The 17,846-nt window shown below is 32.6% G+C and overlaps 2 protein-coding genes across 3 annotated transcripts in view; both read left to right on the forward strand.

Moving 5' to 3' along the window:
* Nucleotides 1-6,769, forward strand: part of nclb (PWP1 homolog no child left behind) — a 56,878-nt gene extending 50,109 nt beyond the window's left edge. For both annotated transcript variants that reach the window (XM_018522829.1, XM_018522830.1), the window contains exons 10-13: nucleotides 2,629-3,194; nucleotides 3,499-4,356; nucleotides 4,703-4,821; nucleotides 5,060-6,769. In XM_018522829.1, the coding sequence (XP_018378331.1) occupies nucleotides 2,629-3,194; nucleotides 3,499-4,356; nucleotides 4,703-4,821; nucleotides 5,060-6,568 (3,052 nt within the window). In that variant the 3' untranslated portion in view covers nucleotides 6,569-6,769. The remainder of the gene's footprint in view (nucleotides 1-2,628; nucleotides 3,195-3,498; nucleotides 4,357-4,702; nucleotides 4,822-5,059) is intronic.
* A 4,943-nt stretch (nucleotides 6,770-11,712) lies between these two features.
* LOC108770956 (uncharacterized) lies at nucleotides 11,713-14,132 on the forward strand. The gene is made up of 3 exons (XM_018522765.1): nucleotides 11,713-11,785; nucleotides 12,831-12,954; nucleotides 14,000-14,132. Exons 1-3 carry the CDS (start codon nucleotides 11,713-11,715, stop codon nucleotides 14,118-14,120), a joined length of 318 nt encoding a protein of 105 aa, XP_018378267.1. The 3' UTR covers nucleotides 14,121-14,132.
* Nucleotides 14,133-17,846: the final 3,714 nt, after the last annotated feature.

Genomic DNA, 17,846 nt, shown 5'->3' on the forward strand with positions numbered 1-17,846 from the left:
GAGAGAGAGAGAGTATTTTATATTTATTTATATCTTGTGCTATATCTCTTTGCGTAGAAAGAAGCATTGGATTGAATTTAAAAAAGTTATCTGTCTTCTGCATCTTTTATTAAAAATGATAATTAAAGCGGTTGTAGACGTACATTTTAATCGCTTTTTTATTTTTAATCTTATTGAGAGAATGATCGAAATGGACAGCAGTTTCTAAATAATTAATAAATACAATAAGAACAATAAATTTATGGACTTCTTCTATTAATATAATAATAAATCGTGATAAAAGCGGCAATAGGAGTCTTCGCAAGAAGTAATTGCGTAGTGTCATATATACAAATTAATTATCTTACATACAATGTGACAATAATTTACATAACTCGAACGTTTCGGCTTGTGACTTGGGCCATCCTCAGCAAAATAAAGTTAAAACATTGTGTCGTGTATAACTTTATGATCACGTCTGTGATGAGATGAGAGTCTTCGTTGATAAATTTGGTGACCATTTCATAGGCTGATTCGTAACCGAAATATAGTCGGAAAATTGTTCCTCCACATCTTTATATGATCGATAAATTTATTCCTAACATCGAATTACAGAATCGTACGGAATAGAGATTTTGAAAAAACAAAAGAATTTATATTAATAGTATTTTAAAATTTCGTAAAGAAGCCATTCTTTACGAATTATTAACAGTTTATTTCCTTTTAATCCAAAAAATAATAAATTTCAATTCAATCTTTCTAAATTAGCATGTGTGAGGAAACAATTTTTAAGAAACAACAATAATATTATTTTCACGAAAGCAGACAAAGGCAATGTAACGGTTGCACTTGATAAAGACACTTACTTAAATAAAAGTAAGTTAATGCTTAATGATAAAGACACATATGTGAAAATTAACAAAGATCCAACAACTAGAATTACTAATAATCTGAGAACTATGCTCACGAGATGGAAGAAATCTAAATTCATTCCGGAGAATCTATATATAAGATTGTATGTTAATGACGATAATTTACCAAGATTGTATGCACTTCCGAAAATTCATAAGCCTGATTGTCCGTTCGGTGTTTCATCGATTGACAGCCCTCTTTACAACTTAGCGAAATTTCTGCATTGTGTGATCATTAAAAATATTCCAAAAGCCCCAATCACATTTAGAATAGTTTTATTTTTATTAAAAAATTAAAAAACATCAAAATGGATTCTGAATATACGCTGATTTCATTGGATGTAATATAGCTTTTTACGAATATTTCTTTGGAATTGGCAATGAATGCATTGACGAATAAATGGAATTTGATTTCAACGAATTGTACATTATCTAAAGATGAATTTTTACAAGCAGTACATATGGTATTAAATTCGACATATTTTACTTTTGATGATCAATTTTATAGACAAATATTTGGAACTCTATTGGGCTCTCCTTTGTCGCCAGTTTTAGCAGACTTAGTAATGCAAGATTTGGAAAGTCTGGTGCTGAGTTCCATTGAATTTTCGATACCCTTCGACTGTAGATACGTGGATATCGTCATGTGTCTTCCAAATTGCAAAATTGAATCCATTGTCAATAAATTTTATTCTGTTCACCCAAAATTACAATTTACTCTTGAAGTAGATGGAGATACACTCAAATTTTTGGATACTGTGATTATGCTAAATGGAGACACATTAAAATTAGATTGGTATCAAAAATCTATATTTTCGGGTAGATTCTTAAATTATTGGTCTCAGCACTCGATTTCTCAAAAGAAAGGAATAATATCGAATCTGATTGACAAGGCATTTGTTCTTTCGCATCCGGACTTTCACAGGGAAAACAATGAGTTCATTATTAATATTTTACTACAAAATGACTATCCACTTGATTACATTTTTAAAACAATAAATGAGAGGATTAAAGTTAGTGGTTTCGTCGGTTGAGGTGAGTTAGTTCGGATTGTCTTTTGATTTTCAATAATAACAGTTCAATAAAAATATTAAAAAGAGGCTTGCCAATAAGCCTATGAACTGAAATGGTCAACAGATTTATTAACGAAGACTTTTTCACCTCCTCACAGACGTGATCATAAAATTATTCAAACGTTCAAGTTATGTAAATTATTATCACATCGTATGTAAGATAATTAATTTTAATATTTGACACTGCGCACTTACTTCTTGTGACGACTCCTATTTCCTTTTTCATCACGGTTTCTAAATAAATAAACCAGAAAAACTAATGCTAATACTACAATTATTTTACGATAAACCCGCTCAGCAGAAGCAATCTTAGCTGTTTTATCATTTATTAGAATATTAATCGCATTATGCATAACATTAAGCAAGTATGGAATTACAATGTGCGTCGTTTATCATAAGCAAAGACAAATTTACTTCGAATGTTTTCGTTATCATTGGTACACAGAAGATACAACAGAATGATGGTTGGGAAATCATTGAAGATAAATGGCAATTATTCTATTACTTTGTAATGAGTGAACAGTATAAAATTAAATATTATTTTGTAGAAGACTTTCGCCATTCTTATTGACATATAATGGAAAAAGAATATTGGAACAAATAAATAATATTGTTTGTCACTCTGTTCGTAAAGTAAGAATACTTAGTGACCTTTTCTTCCTCAGGAACTTTCCTAGCCCGTGCATGTCCTCTACAAGGGTTAAGTCCGAAGAGATCTATCGTGAGCGTATTACCAGTGACAGTCTGTTTACGGCACGAACGTACTATCCTGCCAATGCCAACTCGGCAAACGCCAACAGCGACAATCAGCAGCAACAACAGCAATCGGGACAGGAGCAGCAAGGTACCTCGTCGGCGTTATTACAGGACGACGTGTTTGAAAACGACGACCTGTTCGGACCGCCACCATTACCCAGTAAATCGGACTCGAAGCGAACAACCAAATCGAAGGTCTCGTCGCTCTTTGATGACTCTGATTCCGGTGACGAGTTCTTCTCCGCCGCTAGCTCTGGTTCTAGATCACAGAAGAGCACGGATTTCCACGTCACGGTGTCGTCGAATGACCGGACGAAGTCAGTCCCGAAAAGTGGCGGCCTGTTTGATGACGACGTAGACATATTTGGCAGGAAAGACGCCCCAGACGTCGATATATTTGGGGCAGCATCGAAATCGGGTTCAAGAGATGCAGCTTTAAATGGTCCGAGCTCGGTAATACCCAAGAGTAACAACGGTGAGTGAAGCATACACCTTGTAATTTCTTTTTCATCTTTTGTATAAATTATGTTTCACTTTTTAGTCCGACATATTTCATTTATTTATTGCGATGTGTAAATATGAGAATTTTATTTGATTAGTAAGTACTGTATTTTTATATAAAAAATAGGTAAGAGATTGTTTCATTTTGATTCGGGAATATAAAGGACATTACCAACGTTTGTTTGGTATAAAGAAAACTTTAATAGTTAATGCAAATATTACGCTTCGTAAAACATGATAAAAGAGAAATATTAGTAATTCAAAATCCAAATCGTTAGACAATTCACAAAACACGAGGATGGAACCAAAGAAGATCAGTCTGTTCGACGATGATGATGATGGCGACTTGTTCGGCGCAAAGCCGACGAAGTTGAAGAACGAACGTAAGACTGATCTCTTCGAGGATGAGGATGATCTGTTTCTATCGACCAAGGCCTCTTTGATAGAAAAAGATGTAGCAGTTAAACCAAAGATCGACATGTCCAAGAACGTCTCTAGTCTCGAAACTGAAAAGAAGAATAGAAACGATCCTCCAGATCATTTGGACGAACTGTTTTCGAAAACAACGAGACCTCGTAGTCTTCTGTTTGAGGACGACGATTACGATGATCTTTTTGGCAAGAAGGACACAGCGCCACGCGACAACGATCAATTGAAATCTAAAGAAGAAGTCAGTAAAGACATTGCCGAGCAGGCACAGAAACTTTCTGAAGAAAATAAAAGCCAAGTAGAGTCATTAAATTTAAATCGTGATGTCAAGGCAACCGTAGAGTCAAGCGTTGTCGTGAGGAACGACGTGGACGAAGAGAAAAGTGAAGCTGAAATCAAGGAAATATCTTCCAATATCGAGGAAGATGGCATAGTGAAAAAAAATTCTCCACCGAAAACTCTGAGTATCCGGACCATCTCACCGCCGCCCGAGGAACATGGCAATCAACAAGCACCTCGACGTTTAGTATCTGGTAAAATAAAGAATCTAATGGGTAAGATGGGTGATTTGAAGATACTTTCACCAATGGATGCGCCGCCCTTATGGAGAAGAAGCGAAGATAAGACGGATGAGGAAGAAGACATCGTGGACCGGGACATCGCAGATCTGGGTGTCAGTGGTCACGTTTCACCTCCAAGTATATCAGGTAGTTAGCGTTTAAACAAGATTTCTGTTTACAAAAAAGTCTCTAATCTTTATCGCAAATGGGAGAAAGTCTCATATATCATAAACTTAAAAGTACATTGATAAGTTTATAAATGATTTATATAATAACGTGTGATCAAATATTTCCAAATTATTATATTTCTTTAAATTGTCACAAAACGAATCTATTATAATGGGGTTTATTTATGTATGTATACAAGTCTATTATAACGAATTATATATTAAAAATTATAAATTAACGTTTTATTTAGAATGTTTGTTAATTAATTTCAATTATTTTAAATTGAAATGAAGAGAAACATAATTTAAATAAATTTGTTTTGTAGAAGGTAGCACACGGAAGGAATCCTCTTACTCGACAATTTCCACCACTAGCAACGCCGAAGCGGCCATAAATTTCGATGATCTGGCTCAAGTAGAAACATTATCTACTACTGCGTCCAAGGTACTTATCAAATTAACTATATTGATTTATTTAAGTTATATACATTTTATAATTTATATTTTATAATTTGGTTTCTGAGAACAGAAAATATACATTAGCAAAGAAAATAAGCTCTTACACATTTTTTTTGAAATCGAGTTACGACTTTTTTCACATTTTATCACACTGTTCTTGAAATACTTTGAATACTTAATAATTTTCTTTTTCTCTTAATTTGTTATATCTATTTTTTTGTTAGAGCCGAGTGAGGATTCAAGCTAAACGCCGTCCTCAAAGTCGACATGCTCGAAAATCTGCCCTTAGGCACAGCGGTATCGACTTTGACACGGTTGACAATGCAGACAACGATAATTCTCAGGAGGAGAGTCATACTAGCACCTGCTCGTCCAGCAAAGATCCATCTGCCGCTTTGACGATCAGCGTCTCCGATCGCTTGATTGCCAACGACAATATTCATCGTTCGGCTATCGATCCTGCTTCTACGGACGACAGATCTGAGCTGGGTAGCATTAGCAAGGAGAGTTCGATGAGCGTAAACAAGAACACCCTTCTGTCTCCATCCACCGACGAAGAGGACTTGTTTGATGTGCCACCAGATTTGCCGGAAGATCCGCAGAAGGAGGACGCTTTATTTGGCAGAGCACCAATACTCTCACCGATCGACGGCGGGCAATCGGATAAAACGCCCGTCGTTATCAAACCTTTAATAGATACCGTGATCAGAAAGGTCGATGAAATTGACGTGAACGCAATGAATAACAAAAGTAATAAACAAAATTCTAGCGAATTTGCGCGATCGGATGTCGATACTAAATCAGACACACTGAAGAGTACCAAAAATAAGGATGATGAGCACAAGGAAATTGATGATGAGCAAGGTAACGTGAGAAGAGCGTCTAGCGAGGAGCCGAGCGATCCTCTACGCGACAGCACCCACGATCCACTGAAGGATCCTAGTCAGTTGTTCGCGTTTGTCACGAAGACGCCATCGCCTGAGAAAAGCAAAGGACTGTTATTTTCTGAGCCGGACGATAGTCTTTTCTCTAGCGGCTTGGCGAAGAAGCCGAATGAGTCGAAGAAGAAAATTTTAGATCTGTTCGCGGAAGACGATATGGGCGGCGACCTATTTTCCACAGCGCCATTGAAGAAGACGGTGAAAAAGCCGTTGCGAGACACGAAGATTGATCTCTTTGGTGACGACGTGCAAAACGACGACGATGACAGTCTCTTCGGCAATTCATCCAGCAAAGCAAAGTTAGATACTCAGCCATCAAATTCTATTTTAGCCGGGCGAAAAAAGAACAATATTTTCGACGACGACGACGACGATGATTCCAGCTTGTTCATCGAGTCATCCGGTCATTCGCAGAAATCAGACAGCGCATCGTTCTCAGAGTCTAAACAAGATTCTCAAATCGACTCTCAAGCCAAGAGCTCGAACTTGAAAGATATCTTTGGCAACGCACCGCATGACGGCGATGACGACGACATCGATCTTTTTGCCACGAAGAAAGTTGTTCCTAAGAAAGTTGTCGCGCCGTCCAAATCCCTATTCGCGTCGGACGACGATGACGACGACGGCCATATTTTCGGAAAGCAGCCATCTGCGTCGATGGAATCGAAAGTGAGGACGACGACGATCGCATCGAGTTCAAGATCGGCCATGAAGAAACCGGTAACTAAAGACCTGAAGAAAACGGCCGAGAAAATCATCGAGGATCCACTAAGCCTCCTTCAAGACGACTAACTCAGTTTCCTTAAGATAAGTATCCGTGAGATTTTTTGTTAGCTACACAACGCTTAGCTACAAAAGTTTATACGTGTTTAAAAAAGTGAGAGATGTCGAATGAAGTACAAAAATTAGAGGAGAAGCTTGCCTTTTGTTCTGCCATTTCTTCAAAGAATTATTTGTATTACACTATTGTATGTATGTGTGAGCGTGCGTATGTGGGTGTGTGATTAAAATTAATTTATTTATTAGGTGTTGAACTTAATACCTGCCGCTCGCTTAATTTAAAACAATGTTCCACACCTTTAAAAAATCTAAAAAAAAATTTTTGTGATGTAATATGCTAAAAAGTTTGACACACTTTTTAGCATATTACATTAAACAAATTTTTTTTCAGATTTTTTAGAGGTGTGGAACATTGTTTTAAATTAAGCGAGCGGCAGGAATTAAGTTTAACACCTAATAACATATTAAAATTATTCTATTTTCTCAGCGCAACATAATATACAATTTTTTATCGGATATGAACGGTCATAATTATGTACTTATCCTAGTTAAATTGGTAAGAATTATCGAGACAACTTCTTTGCACAGCAAAGAATAATTTCTGCGATGTCTTCAATGCGATGGAGGAAGATTTGAAAAAAAGATGGACTCTATCCAGTTAGCATTATTTATTACATTTTAAAAACGAATTATAACAAAGTATAGCACTAAATTATTTGTTTTTAAACATCTTAGTTTTTTTATTTTTGCAAAGGATCAATACTTAGTATTGTAAAGTTCGTGCGTGTATAGAATGCTACAGTGAACCGAATAAACTTTTGTGGCTTTAGGCGTATATAGAATGTATACATATATATATATTTTATTTATATTTTGTTGGTTCATATTCGCTCGTTTATAGTATACAGAGTGTCATGGAAAGTATGCTGGAGGATGAGTAACGTGCAATTCACGAATAACGGAATTTTTATTTCTGCCTATAGTCTATATTTATTATATCATGAGTCAGATCTATGTATTACCTGTTATTTTATGTGTACCACATTAGAAAGAATATCTGATTTTATTTGTTTACGAAGTTGCAATAGATCTGGCAGGATATATTCATCCTCTTTGTTTCCCATTAACATTTATTCCTAAGACAACGAACATGTAATCGGTTTACACCGATCGATTGAGAGTACTCGTATCATTGTAAAAGTCGCACTTCACCCGTGCAAAGATATATTTTCTGTACCATCGTTCATCTTGCGCGTAATTCACCTCGCCCTTTTGTGATTTACGTCATATGTATATATATTATTCTGAGTCACCCACGTTAGTACAATAAAATTTATTTGATGACCACATGCAATGATATAATCGTAATCTTTTTAATCCTGGATAATCATACTCAAAGTAACCCATCCAAGTCTTCACTTTCGGCTCCAATCCTTCGTTTATCTTGCGAACAATTTATAAAAATAAAAAGAACGTAAACTTCAGAGAGAGATAGGGGTAGAGAGAGAGAGAGAGAGAGAGAGAGAATACTTTAGGTTAATATATTTATAATATCAAATTATATTCAATTTGAATTATTTTTAATCGTTTCTATAGATCGCTGCTGCTTTTACTCAATACGTTTAATATTCAATATTGCTTTAAAACAATAGAATTAAACACTTTAATTCAAGAAAATGTATTACATTTGTGACTAAAATTTAATTTATTATTTACTAAATTGTAATACGAACATTACGTTAATATGAAAATTGTTTACTTTGAAACTAATCGCAGAAATAAACTGTGATTTACAATTTGATTTAAATCTTCTACTCAAGCTATTGTCTTAAAAAAATATTTAAAGTGATAGAAACATACTTTCTAAAACTTTTACAGTGAAATGCCAGTCTAAAAGGTAAAATCCATTCTTGAAGGTAAAAAATTGAATCAGTATTCTTCAAGATTGGCTCACTTTTTACTTTTTACCTGTATCAAACATTTATCTGTCTTAAGTGATGGAGCTTTTGTTCAAAACATAAGTTATCCGATTAGGCTCACTTTTTACTTTTTAACTGTATCAAACATTTATCTGTCTTAAGTGATGGAGCTTTTGTTCAAAACATAAGTTATCCGATTGTATATCAAAGGCCTTTACAGGACTATCATCGTGAAATGATAAATTTCTCGTAGAAGTGCTGCTCTCTTCAAATCTCTTGACAAATTTTGGTTTTAATGATTTCCGGAGTAGTTTTTAATCTCTCATGTACTATTTGCAATGTAGGCAAAGTTGGTATTTTTTTTTATGGTACAGCTTTTTTTGGTTCGTACATGAATCTTGATACGAAACCGAAGAAAGATGTATATCTTTTATTTGTTCGCTCGCATCTAGATAATTTTTTATCAAAGTCATTTTTTTCAGTACTATCAATGTCGGAAAATTGTTCGCCGAGTTTCAGTTTTTGCATATGTATCTAAAATAATATGATAATCAAATTAATTCCTTCCTTGTATATTATTTATCGTACTGAAAAATATGTAAACGTTGATTAAAAAATAAATTTATTTCATTCTTGGGAAAAATTGCTTAAAACTTCAATAGATAGATAGATAGATAGATAGTTTATTTGTTCCCCTCGGGGTTATATATACAACATACAATCTTCACCATTACATTATTTCTTAACCTATTTCACTTAACCTAGCTTAAACTAACTTAAAACTACGCTTCCTACTCTCTGTCTCTCTCCGCTTTGACCTCCGCTTCCGCTGTCCTACCCCACTCAATATCCGTGATACTTCCTCCTATCTTTAATATTTACAATCTCTACATTCTTCTCCACAGAGCCTCCTTCCCCCTCTCATTCTCTCTCTCTCTCTCTCCCCCCCTCCCTCTGCTTAAAACTTTAATAAATAAACTTATAATATTTTATAATCGTTTTACTTTTCGACTTATTAAATAAAAAAATATTAATCAAAATTTGGAAATCTTTAATACTCGAATTTCGATTCTGAACCATAAAATTTTTTTAATGAACTTCACTATGAAAAGTGAGATCTCGCTCTTAAAGATTGAATATTGAACCGCACTTTTTCAAGACTGGCTCAATGTTCACTCTTCAGAGTGAGATTTCACTCCAGAGAATTTAGAGAGCTGTTCGAACTCGGAATCCATTGATAAAATCAATCTGATTGTCAGAGTGTGCGTGCGTGTATGCATACATAAAAATATAAAAAATTATCGTACGGATGTTTAAAATTTGGCACAAAGATTTTAATCTCGAAACAACAGGTTTAAAAAAAAAACTAAAACACTACACTATAAAAAATACTGAAACTGAAATTTCTGTCCGAAACTTTAAATTTGCATATGAAACTATGAAATTTATATATTATCACTCCTCAAACTAATTTTGAAACACATTGATTCTTAAAAATTATCACATTAGGCTACTTTATCCTTTATTAAATAAAAAAATGTTTTTGGAATATGATCAAAACACAAAATTCTAGAGGGCCTTCTAAGAATGAAATACACTACAAAAATACTGTAAAAATTATTTCTAAAATCCTTTTATATTTTATATCAACTGTCCAATTTGAGTTTAAAAATACAAACTTGACAGTTGATGTTAAATTTAAAAGATCTGTAGAAATAATTTTTTTAAACATCAATTAATGATACTTTTACACTATCTTGACATTGATCAATAAGTTAAACTGTAAATTTAAATATAGTACCTGTTGTAAAGTAACTGTGAATTTAAATATGATACCTGCTGTAAAAAAATTCATAAAATCTTCTATAATGGCCACTTTAAAGGATTCGAATTATCTTATCGTTTTGAATAGCCTGATTAATCTTGATTTGTTTTGTGTAACTAATAACATTTTTTATTTTTGTCATGAATCCATTATGCGGGAGCAAGTTGGATACCACGTTGTCGAACTTAATAATCGAAAATCATCCTATTTCACTATACGAATTTAAGCGCTATGTAACAAAAGTACAAAATGCTTTTATATGAAATAGACTTATAATTATCATAAATAATACAGTTTAATAATTCGAAAAACATATATATATATATAAATGTATGTTACGTATAAATACACGTATATAACATATAAATAAATACATAAATATGTATGTATTATATAGGTGTTACTGTGTCGTCTTCTTTCCTTTTTCAAGGCCATTAACATATCTATATGTGTGTGAGTCTTCCCTTCTACTCTCTTTTAGCTCTAATTTCTATGGTAGTGGGGGAGAGGGTGGACAAACATGTTTTGCTTTTAACTGTATTCTTTTTTTGTGAACTTACTAGTGGAAGGTTGGACGTGTTCGGGATCCTGTGTAATTTTTTCAAACATCAATTAATGATACTTTTACACTATTTTGACATTGATCAATAAGTTGAACTGTAAATTTAAATATGGTACCTGTTGTAAAGTAACTGTGAATTTAAATATGATACTTGCTGTAAAAAAATTCATAAAATCTTCTATGACGGCCACCTTAAAGGATTCGAATTATCTTATCGTTATGAATAGCCTGATTAATCTTGATTTGTTTTGTGTAACTAATAAAATTTTTTATTTTCGTCATGAATCCCATTATGCAGGAGCAAGTTGGAGCCCACTGTCGAACTTAATAATCGAAAATCGTCCTATTTCTACTACGAATTTAAGCGCTATGTAACAAAAGTACAAAATGCTTTTATGAAATAGACTTATAACTATTATAAATAATGCAGTTTAATAAATCGAAGAATATATATATATATGTATATATATATAAATGTATGTTACGTAAAAATAAACGTATATAACATATAAATAAATACATAAATATGTATGTATTATATAGGTGTTACTGTGTCGTCTTCTTTCCTTTTTCAAGGCCATTAACATATCTATATGTGTGTGAGTCTTCCCTTCTACTCTCTTTTAGCTCTAATTTCTATGGTAGTGGAGGAGAGGGTGGACAAACTTGTTTTGCTTTTAACTGTATTCTTTTTTTGTGAACTTACTAGTGGAAGGTTGGACGTGTCCGGGATACGACTGGCCAAGTTTTCTCTGATCATAGAGACTAGAGCCATTTTACACAAAGAAGAAGAAGAAGAAAAAGAAGAACTGTCTTTTCTTACTGGTAACTTCCTAAATAAGAGAGTAAGATGCATTACGTCTGCGCGATCTTGTTGCTGATGTACGTCGGACTATCTTACTCTGGTGGTACGTCATTACCAGGTACTTTACATATATAATTCGCCGACTAGGAGATAATCGATAAAAGAGACATTTTTAGGTTTGGAATTTGTACAATTATAAATATATATAGAACAATTTCAGCAAATTTACATACGGCGCGATTTAACATTTGAAATCGTTTCGAAAGACTTACTGAACCGAGATCATCACACGCATCATAAATAATTTCAATATTTCAATGATAAATTCACAAACTGAACTATTATAAATATTCCGAAACCAATATAATCGCATATAGCTTACTGATTAGAGAATACCTCTTCAATGAGCTTGATTCTGATATATGTTGTTATTTGATGATGTTATTCGATGACCTTGACCTTGACATATGTTTATATTTGAAATTTTCTGCTTTAAAGTTTAAAATGTATTTTACGACTTTTCACGCGAAGCTACTTTCATCCCCCCTTGTATCAGGGGCACACGACTTTTCATGCTCCCTTGGCACTCTTGGCAGGTTGGGGCAGGGCGAGAGTAATTTCGCGTTGAAAGTCGTTCGCTCCTAAAGCACGATGGAAGTGGGATGAAGGTCGCTTCGCATGGAAGGTCGTAAAATATATTTTAAAGCAGAAAATTTCTTACATAAATAGAAAGATTTATTACACAAATTAGACCTTTAAGTCTAAATATCTTAGAAACTATAAGAGACCGCCGATTAATGTATAAGAAAAGTTGATCAGTACTTTCACATTTATATCATATGTCAAGGTCAAAGTGATCGAAGAGGTGTCCTCTGATGTAAAGATTTACCAATTTACAAACGTTAGAATGTAGCTGTTAATAGACTGTCGTACAGAGCATTGTTAAGTAAACGAAGACTGTTAACATACTATCCTTTGTACATAGCATCCTTTGTGATATTTCTATGATAGATTCTTTGGTAGATTTGCGAACTAGACAATAATGATCATTCCAATATCAATATAGTCGCGCTATAATTAATAATATCACAAAAATTAATGAAAGCTTGCAAAACGCTTTTTCGAATACTTTCGGATTTTATGCCCAAAAATATGCGTTTTAGATTTCCCATGCAAATATAGAGATGGAACTTTATCGGTCATTACAAGAAGGAATAGTTCAGTCGTCTTTAAGGATTTGTGTATGAAGCTTATTTGTGATCAATTTGCACAACTTACCATCGAAACGTAAGTCAAAACATTATATAATTATACATCACATACAAGATGATTTATAAAATATATTTAGAAGTATTTCATATATAAATTTTTACATAAACATTATAAAATATTGTCAGTATGTAGGCTAAGTTGTATGCAAATGAATATTAAATTTCACGTAACTCAGAAAGATTCTACTCAAAGAAAAACATTAATAAATTTTTTTACGTATAGAGTTAAATAATGTTTCTCTATGAATAATCTTAAAATCTCGGGAAAAATTGCTGTATACACAATGATGATTTAATAACTGATTAACCTGATTCTCGCTGTAATGGAAATATATACGAAGAAAATGTGTGATTAGTTATTTAAATTATTAATCAAAGAAAAATATGCTTAAGAAACAACTTTTTTGTACGATATTAAAGGTAAATTTGATAAACCTACGTATTTGTGAACGACTACAAGAAAAGAACTATTACATATGTAAATAAAAATTTAGAAAAATTAGTTACAATTAATTTTTACTCTGTGTTTTAGAGCAGTACACGAAAACAATGAACCAAATAGAAAAAATCGAAATGCATTTCCCACTGGTAATAGAAGTGGTGCGCACTCAGTGCACATTAAAGCTGTTGTACATTAACCTAATCTGAATATAAAAGTGAGACACCTCAATTAATATATTACCCAACGTATATTTTATCAAATAGTACAATAAAATATATTGAGGATTAAATTCATTCTATATTTGTATTAAACGTACATCTTTACATCGATTTTTGTACAACGGCTTTAAAGTGCACTGAGTGCGCACCAGCTCTGTCAGTGAAAAACGATATATATATATATAATAGAAAATCTCATACCAATTCACATTTTTAAGTTTCTGCTTTTTTTCTCTAATGACTATATATATTCTAAACAATCAACACTCAATATTTCGCAATGGGGTCTGCACAACTATGACATTCTGTCGTCATTTTAATGCTAATGAAAAAGAGATTTTTTTTATCAAACCTCTCATTTACAATCTAATCTTATCAAATTCTATTTTGTTTCGTTCCAGATGCCCTACACTTACTTGCGAAAAATCTAAAGACAATGTGCTAATACCGTCAACTGATATTTTCCGGTATGCTGATAATTTTCCAGAATGCTGTCCACAAAGAATATGTCGTTATCAATAAAGTATGAATTAATCCCCATTTTAGTGCAATTCTTATATACAGATCTCGAAAGAGATCACAGGATTCGCGTAATTCTTTATCTGGAAATATTATTATAAATAAATATCACCCTTTCCAATTAAATGACTTGCTACTTCATTTGTTTATTGTTATTACTTTAAGACCAGAATAACGAATAATGCCTCTTGCGCGATAACATGTAACCGGTTTATTCAGATATTTTTCGTTTCTTACTATGTATTCCTAATTCACATTTCCATACCATGAAAGCATTAAAATCTCTTAAGCAATTTTCAAATACTCACGGTACATTTCTCCAAAGATGAATGAAGATGTGTAGTGTCTCCGGAACCATCCGGCACAGCAAGCAAATAAACACCATATTCGCATGTAACTCTTCAGATAGACTTCCATTGCTTTGCGATTCTTGTTGGATATCATTTATTTCTCAGAGTCAATGCTACATAATCTTTCAAAGACTACAAATAAATGGCGTTTAGATACGAATTAACCGACACATGATATGTGCCGCACCTGCATTTTCTACTTACCTTGCAATCGTTGAAGTTCAGAAAATTGTTTGCATAAGTAGTCCCCAATAAATCCACCTGCAAAAAAGTATTTACCAATTAATGTTCTTTTTTTTCTTTTAATTCACTTCATATCTATTCACTCAATTCTTTATCAGCCGTCATTTCTTGATGATTATTAAATCGAGAGTCAAATGATGGTAGAGCCAACAACTGCGACACATTCTATGATATTGAAGAATAGATCATCTTAAACTAGCTGTACTATTTAAGCATCACTACTCGGTCATGGGCAAGATGAACGATTAATGTTTGGATCATCAATAAAGAAAATCCTATTATTTCGTTTCGTTTTCGTCGATATAAAAATTGTTATAACAAATAAACACTTTCGACTTAATTCTTAGATTATTCTGTGTTAAGTCGAGCCAAATGTACATTTTAATGAAGATTAGTAAAGACTAAATGAAGATCACCTACCAAAGTGCATTTTGCACATACATACATAAATAACACAAAAGATACAAAAAAAGATATCGGATGCTAAATTTAACAACAAAATTTCGCAAAAATCACGAATATATAATTAATGAATTATGTATGCGACATGAAACGGAATAAGTGACTGTTCAATGGTACTGAAAGTAAGGCCATGTAACTGATATCGGTAAGTTTGATGTTGAATTGATCTTCCTTACTCTTTTTATCTTCTTACTATCTCTACATGTGATACAGCACATTCGGTTTTATGTTCGTTTGTGTAGTACAAAAGACAACATGTTTTCCTCAAAAACATCATGAAAGAAAGAAAATGTGTATAAAAATCGTGATTTTTCCAAATCAACGATTAACGATTAAGATTCAGTTTCACAACTCACGGTTAACGTTTAACCGAGGTTCAACTTATTTCTCATCTCTTTCCAATCCTAGCATTAGAAAAAGATGAAGAACAAGTTAAACTTCGATTAAGAGTTAACCATCTGTTGTGAAACTGAGCCTAAGCGATTAACGTCAAGGGAAAATATAATTGTTATTTGTGATTACTGAAAAATTATAAATATATACGTAGAACCGATTAGAAAATTTACAAACGACGGTTTAGCCGTTAGTATCCATTTGTATAAACTCTTGCTACAGAAACAAAGACTGTTACACATATTATGTGCATCCTTGATATTTCAATGATAGATCCTCTCTGGTAGATTTACAAACTACATAACTATTACCATTCCAAAATCAATTTATAAAATAATATCAAAATGAATAAATCTTTGTATCGTTGATATAGAACCTTCTCTACACAAGAGACTCACATCTGAAATGATATTTATTAAAAAACATATTAACGGAATTAACAAATAAACTGATACGGAAAAATTTCCTAAAATATATTTATCTCTATTAAATTCAGCAACTAATGCCTGATATTAGAATAGCCAACAGCGCCACATAGATTGGTATAAATATATCGACTCAGTTATAGAACTACGCATTTCAGTTTTAACTCAGAAAGTTGATTCTTCTAAAATTCTAAATCCTGCATGAGCTGCGAAATATTGTTAACACAGGTAAATAATTTTGAATTTAGTATTATACAAATAAATTTTATTTAATTGACGTTTGTTATCTTGTAATATAACAGAATCAGGAAATCTTGTGCTCAATATTTTACACTGCGGATTTTTGTCAATTCTGGGATGGATTTTCTTTCAATATTTCAATACTTTTTGACATAGACTAATAAAGATCGTTACCGAAAAATAGTTGCTGTACAAAGAAAGAATGGATATAGCATGAACAAATTATTGGGTAGTTCGAATAAATATAATGAATTTTATATAACAGCATCTTGAATAATTTTATTAATTGTACTTATTTTATATGCGAAACCCTTATGTGAATTTTAACTGAAGATGGTCTGATTTATTACCGAAACGTCTTTATTATAATTTTTTGAGAATACATTATTTTCGCTGACGATAACTAGCGTTATGGTTTAATGCCTTTTTTTGTATATTTCTTTGTATTGTATCTTCGAATACTTTCTGTTTTTACTCATAAAGATTTACGTTTAGATCACTGCGTATTTGGATTAAAAGTTATATGAAACTGAATACACACATGACTTCTTATTCATGCATGCTCGTGCGTTGTAATCCGAATGGAAGGCTTTATTTCATGTCGTAAGTCAATATTATATAATGATATAAAATTATTTACAAAATATATATCTAGAAGAATAAAAATTCTCACATATGTATGAAATTCTTATACGTATAATATTATAATTTATATGTTGGCTATTCGGCAAATCTCTATGCATCTATAAATTAGATTCACGTAACTGATTGTGAGAAAAATTCTACACAAAGAAAAAAATAATAAATATTTATCTTTCTCACATACAGTCATAAAGGGCCCCGCACTAATTTTATGAGAAAATATTTTTCTGCGGATTTGGCTAATTTTTTGATATATGTTGTAGTTCTCTTTATTCTGAATAAATGTCTAAATCACAACTTGATCCTATAAACCGTTTCCGCGCAATAAGCCTTGAAAAATCCAAATTTAACATGTACAAATACAGTATCTAAATATACAGGATGTTTGGAAAGTAATGATAAATCTTTCGTATAGGGGCAGAATGGACTAAACTGAGAAAAAAAGTTTTTACCATTTTTTATGATTTTAGCAATACTTAATAATTTCAGATATTAAGAAGTATGGTCGATCACTTACGGGGTAGGTGGTACGAAGGGTATGCTATTGTTTTTCATTGGTAATACCAATCCAATATACGAAAATCTTTTAGTAATGAAAAAGGCTAATTTATGATTTATTAAAATTAAAAGATAACTTTAATTGCTAATTTTTAATTATAAATCATAATATTAATATTCTGTTATTAGAAAATGCAGGTAATTTCATGTTTTATGTGTAATGATTATCGATAACTGAGGAATGTTGCATTCTGAAAATGAGGTTGGCATTTCTATTCGAAGCTTCTTGAGCTAGTCATTGGGGATCCTAAAGCAAAGCTCGAACTCCGAAAAATCACTAGATGTCGCGCCGCGCGCCGCACATCGATATGGCTTTTTATACTACCACAGCAATATCTCACGCAGTCTATGGCCGGTATTCATAGTCAGATCTTATATTCAAGACCGTCTTAAGTACAGTCTTAAGAAGTCACGAA

Source organism: Trachymyrmex cornetzi, unplaced genomic scaffold (genome assembly GCF_001594075.2).
Source record: "Trachymyrmex cornetzi isolate Tcor2-1 unplaced genomic scaffold, Tcor1.1 scaffold138, whole genome shotgun sequence".
Lineage (NCBI taxonomy): Eukaryota > Metazoa > Arthropoda > Insecta > Hymenoptera > Formicidae > Trachymyrmex > Trachymyrmex cornetzi.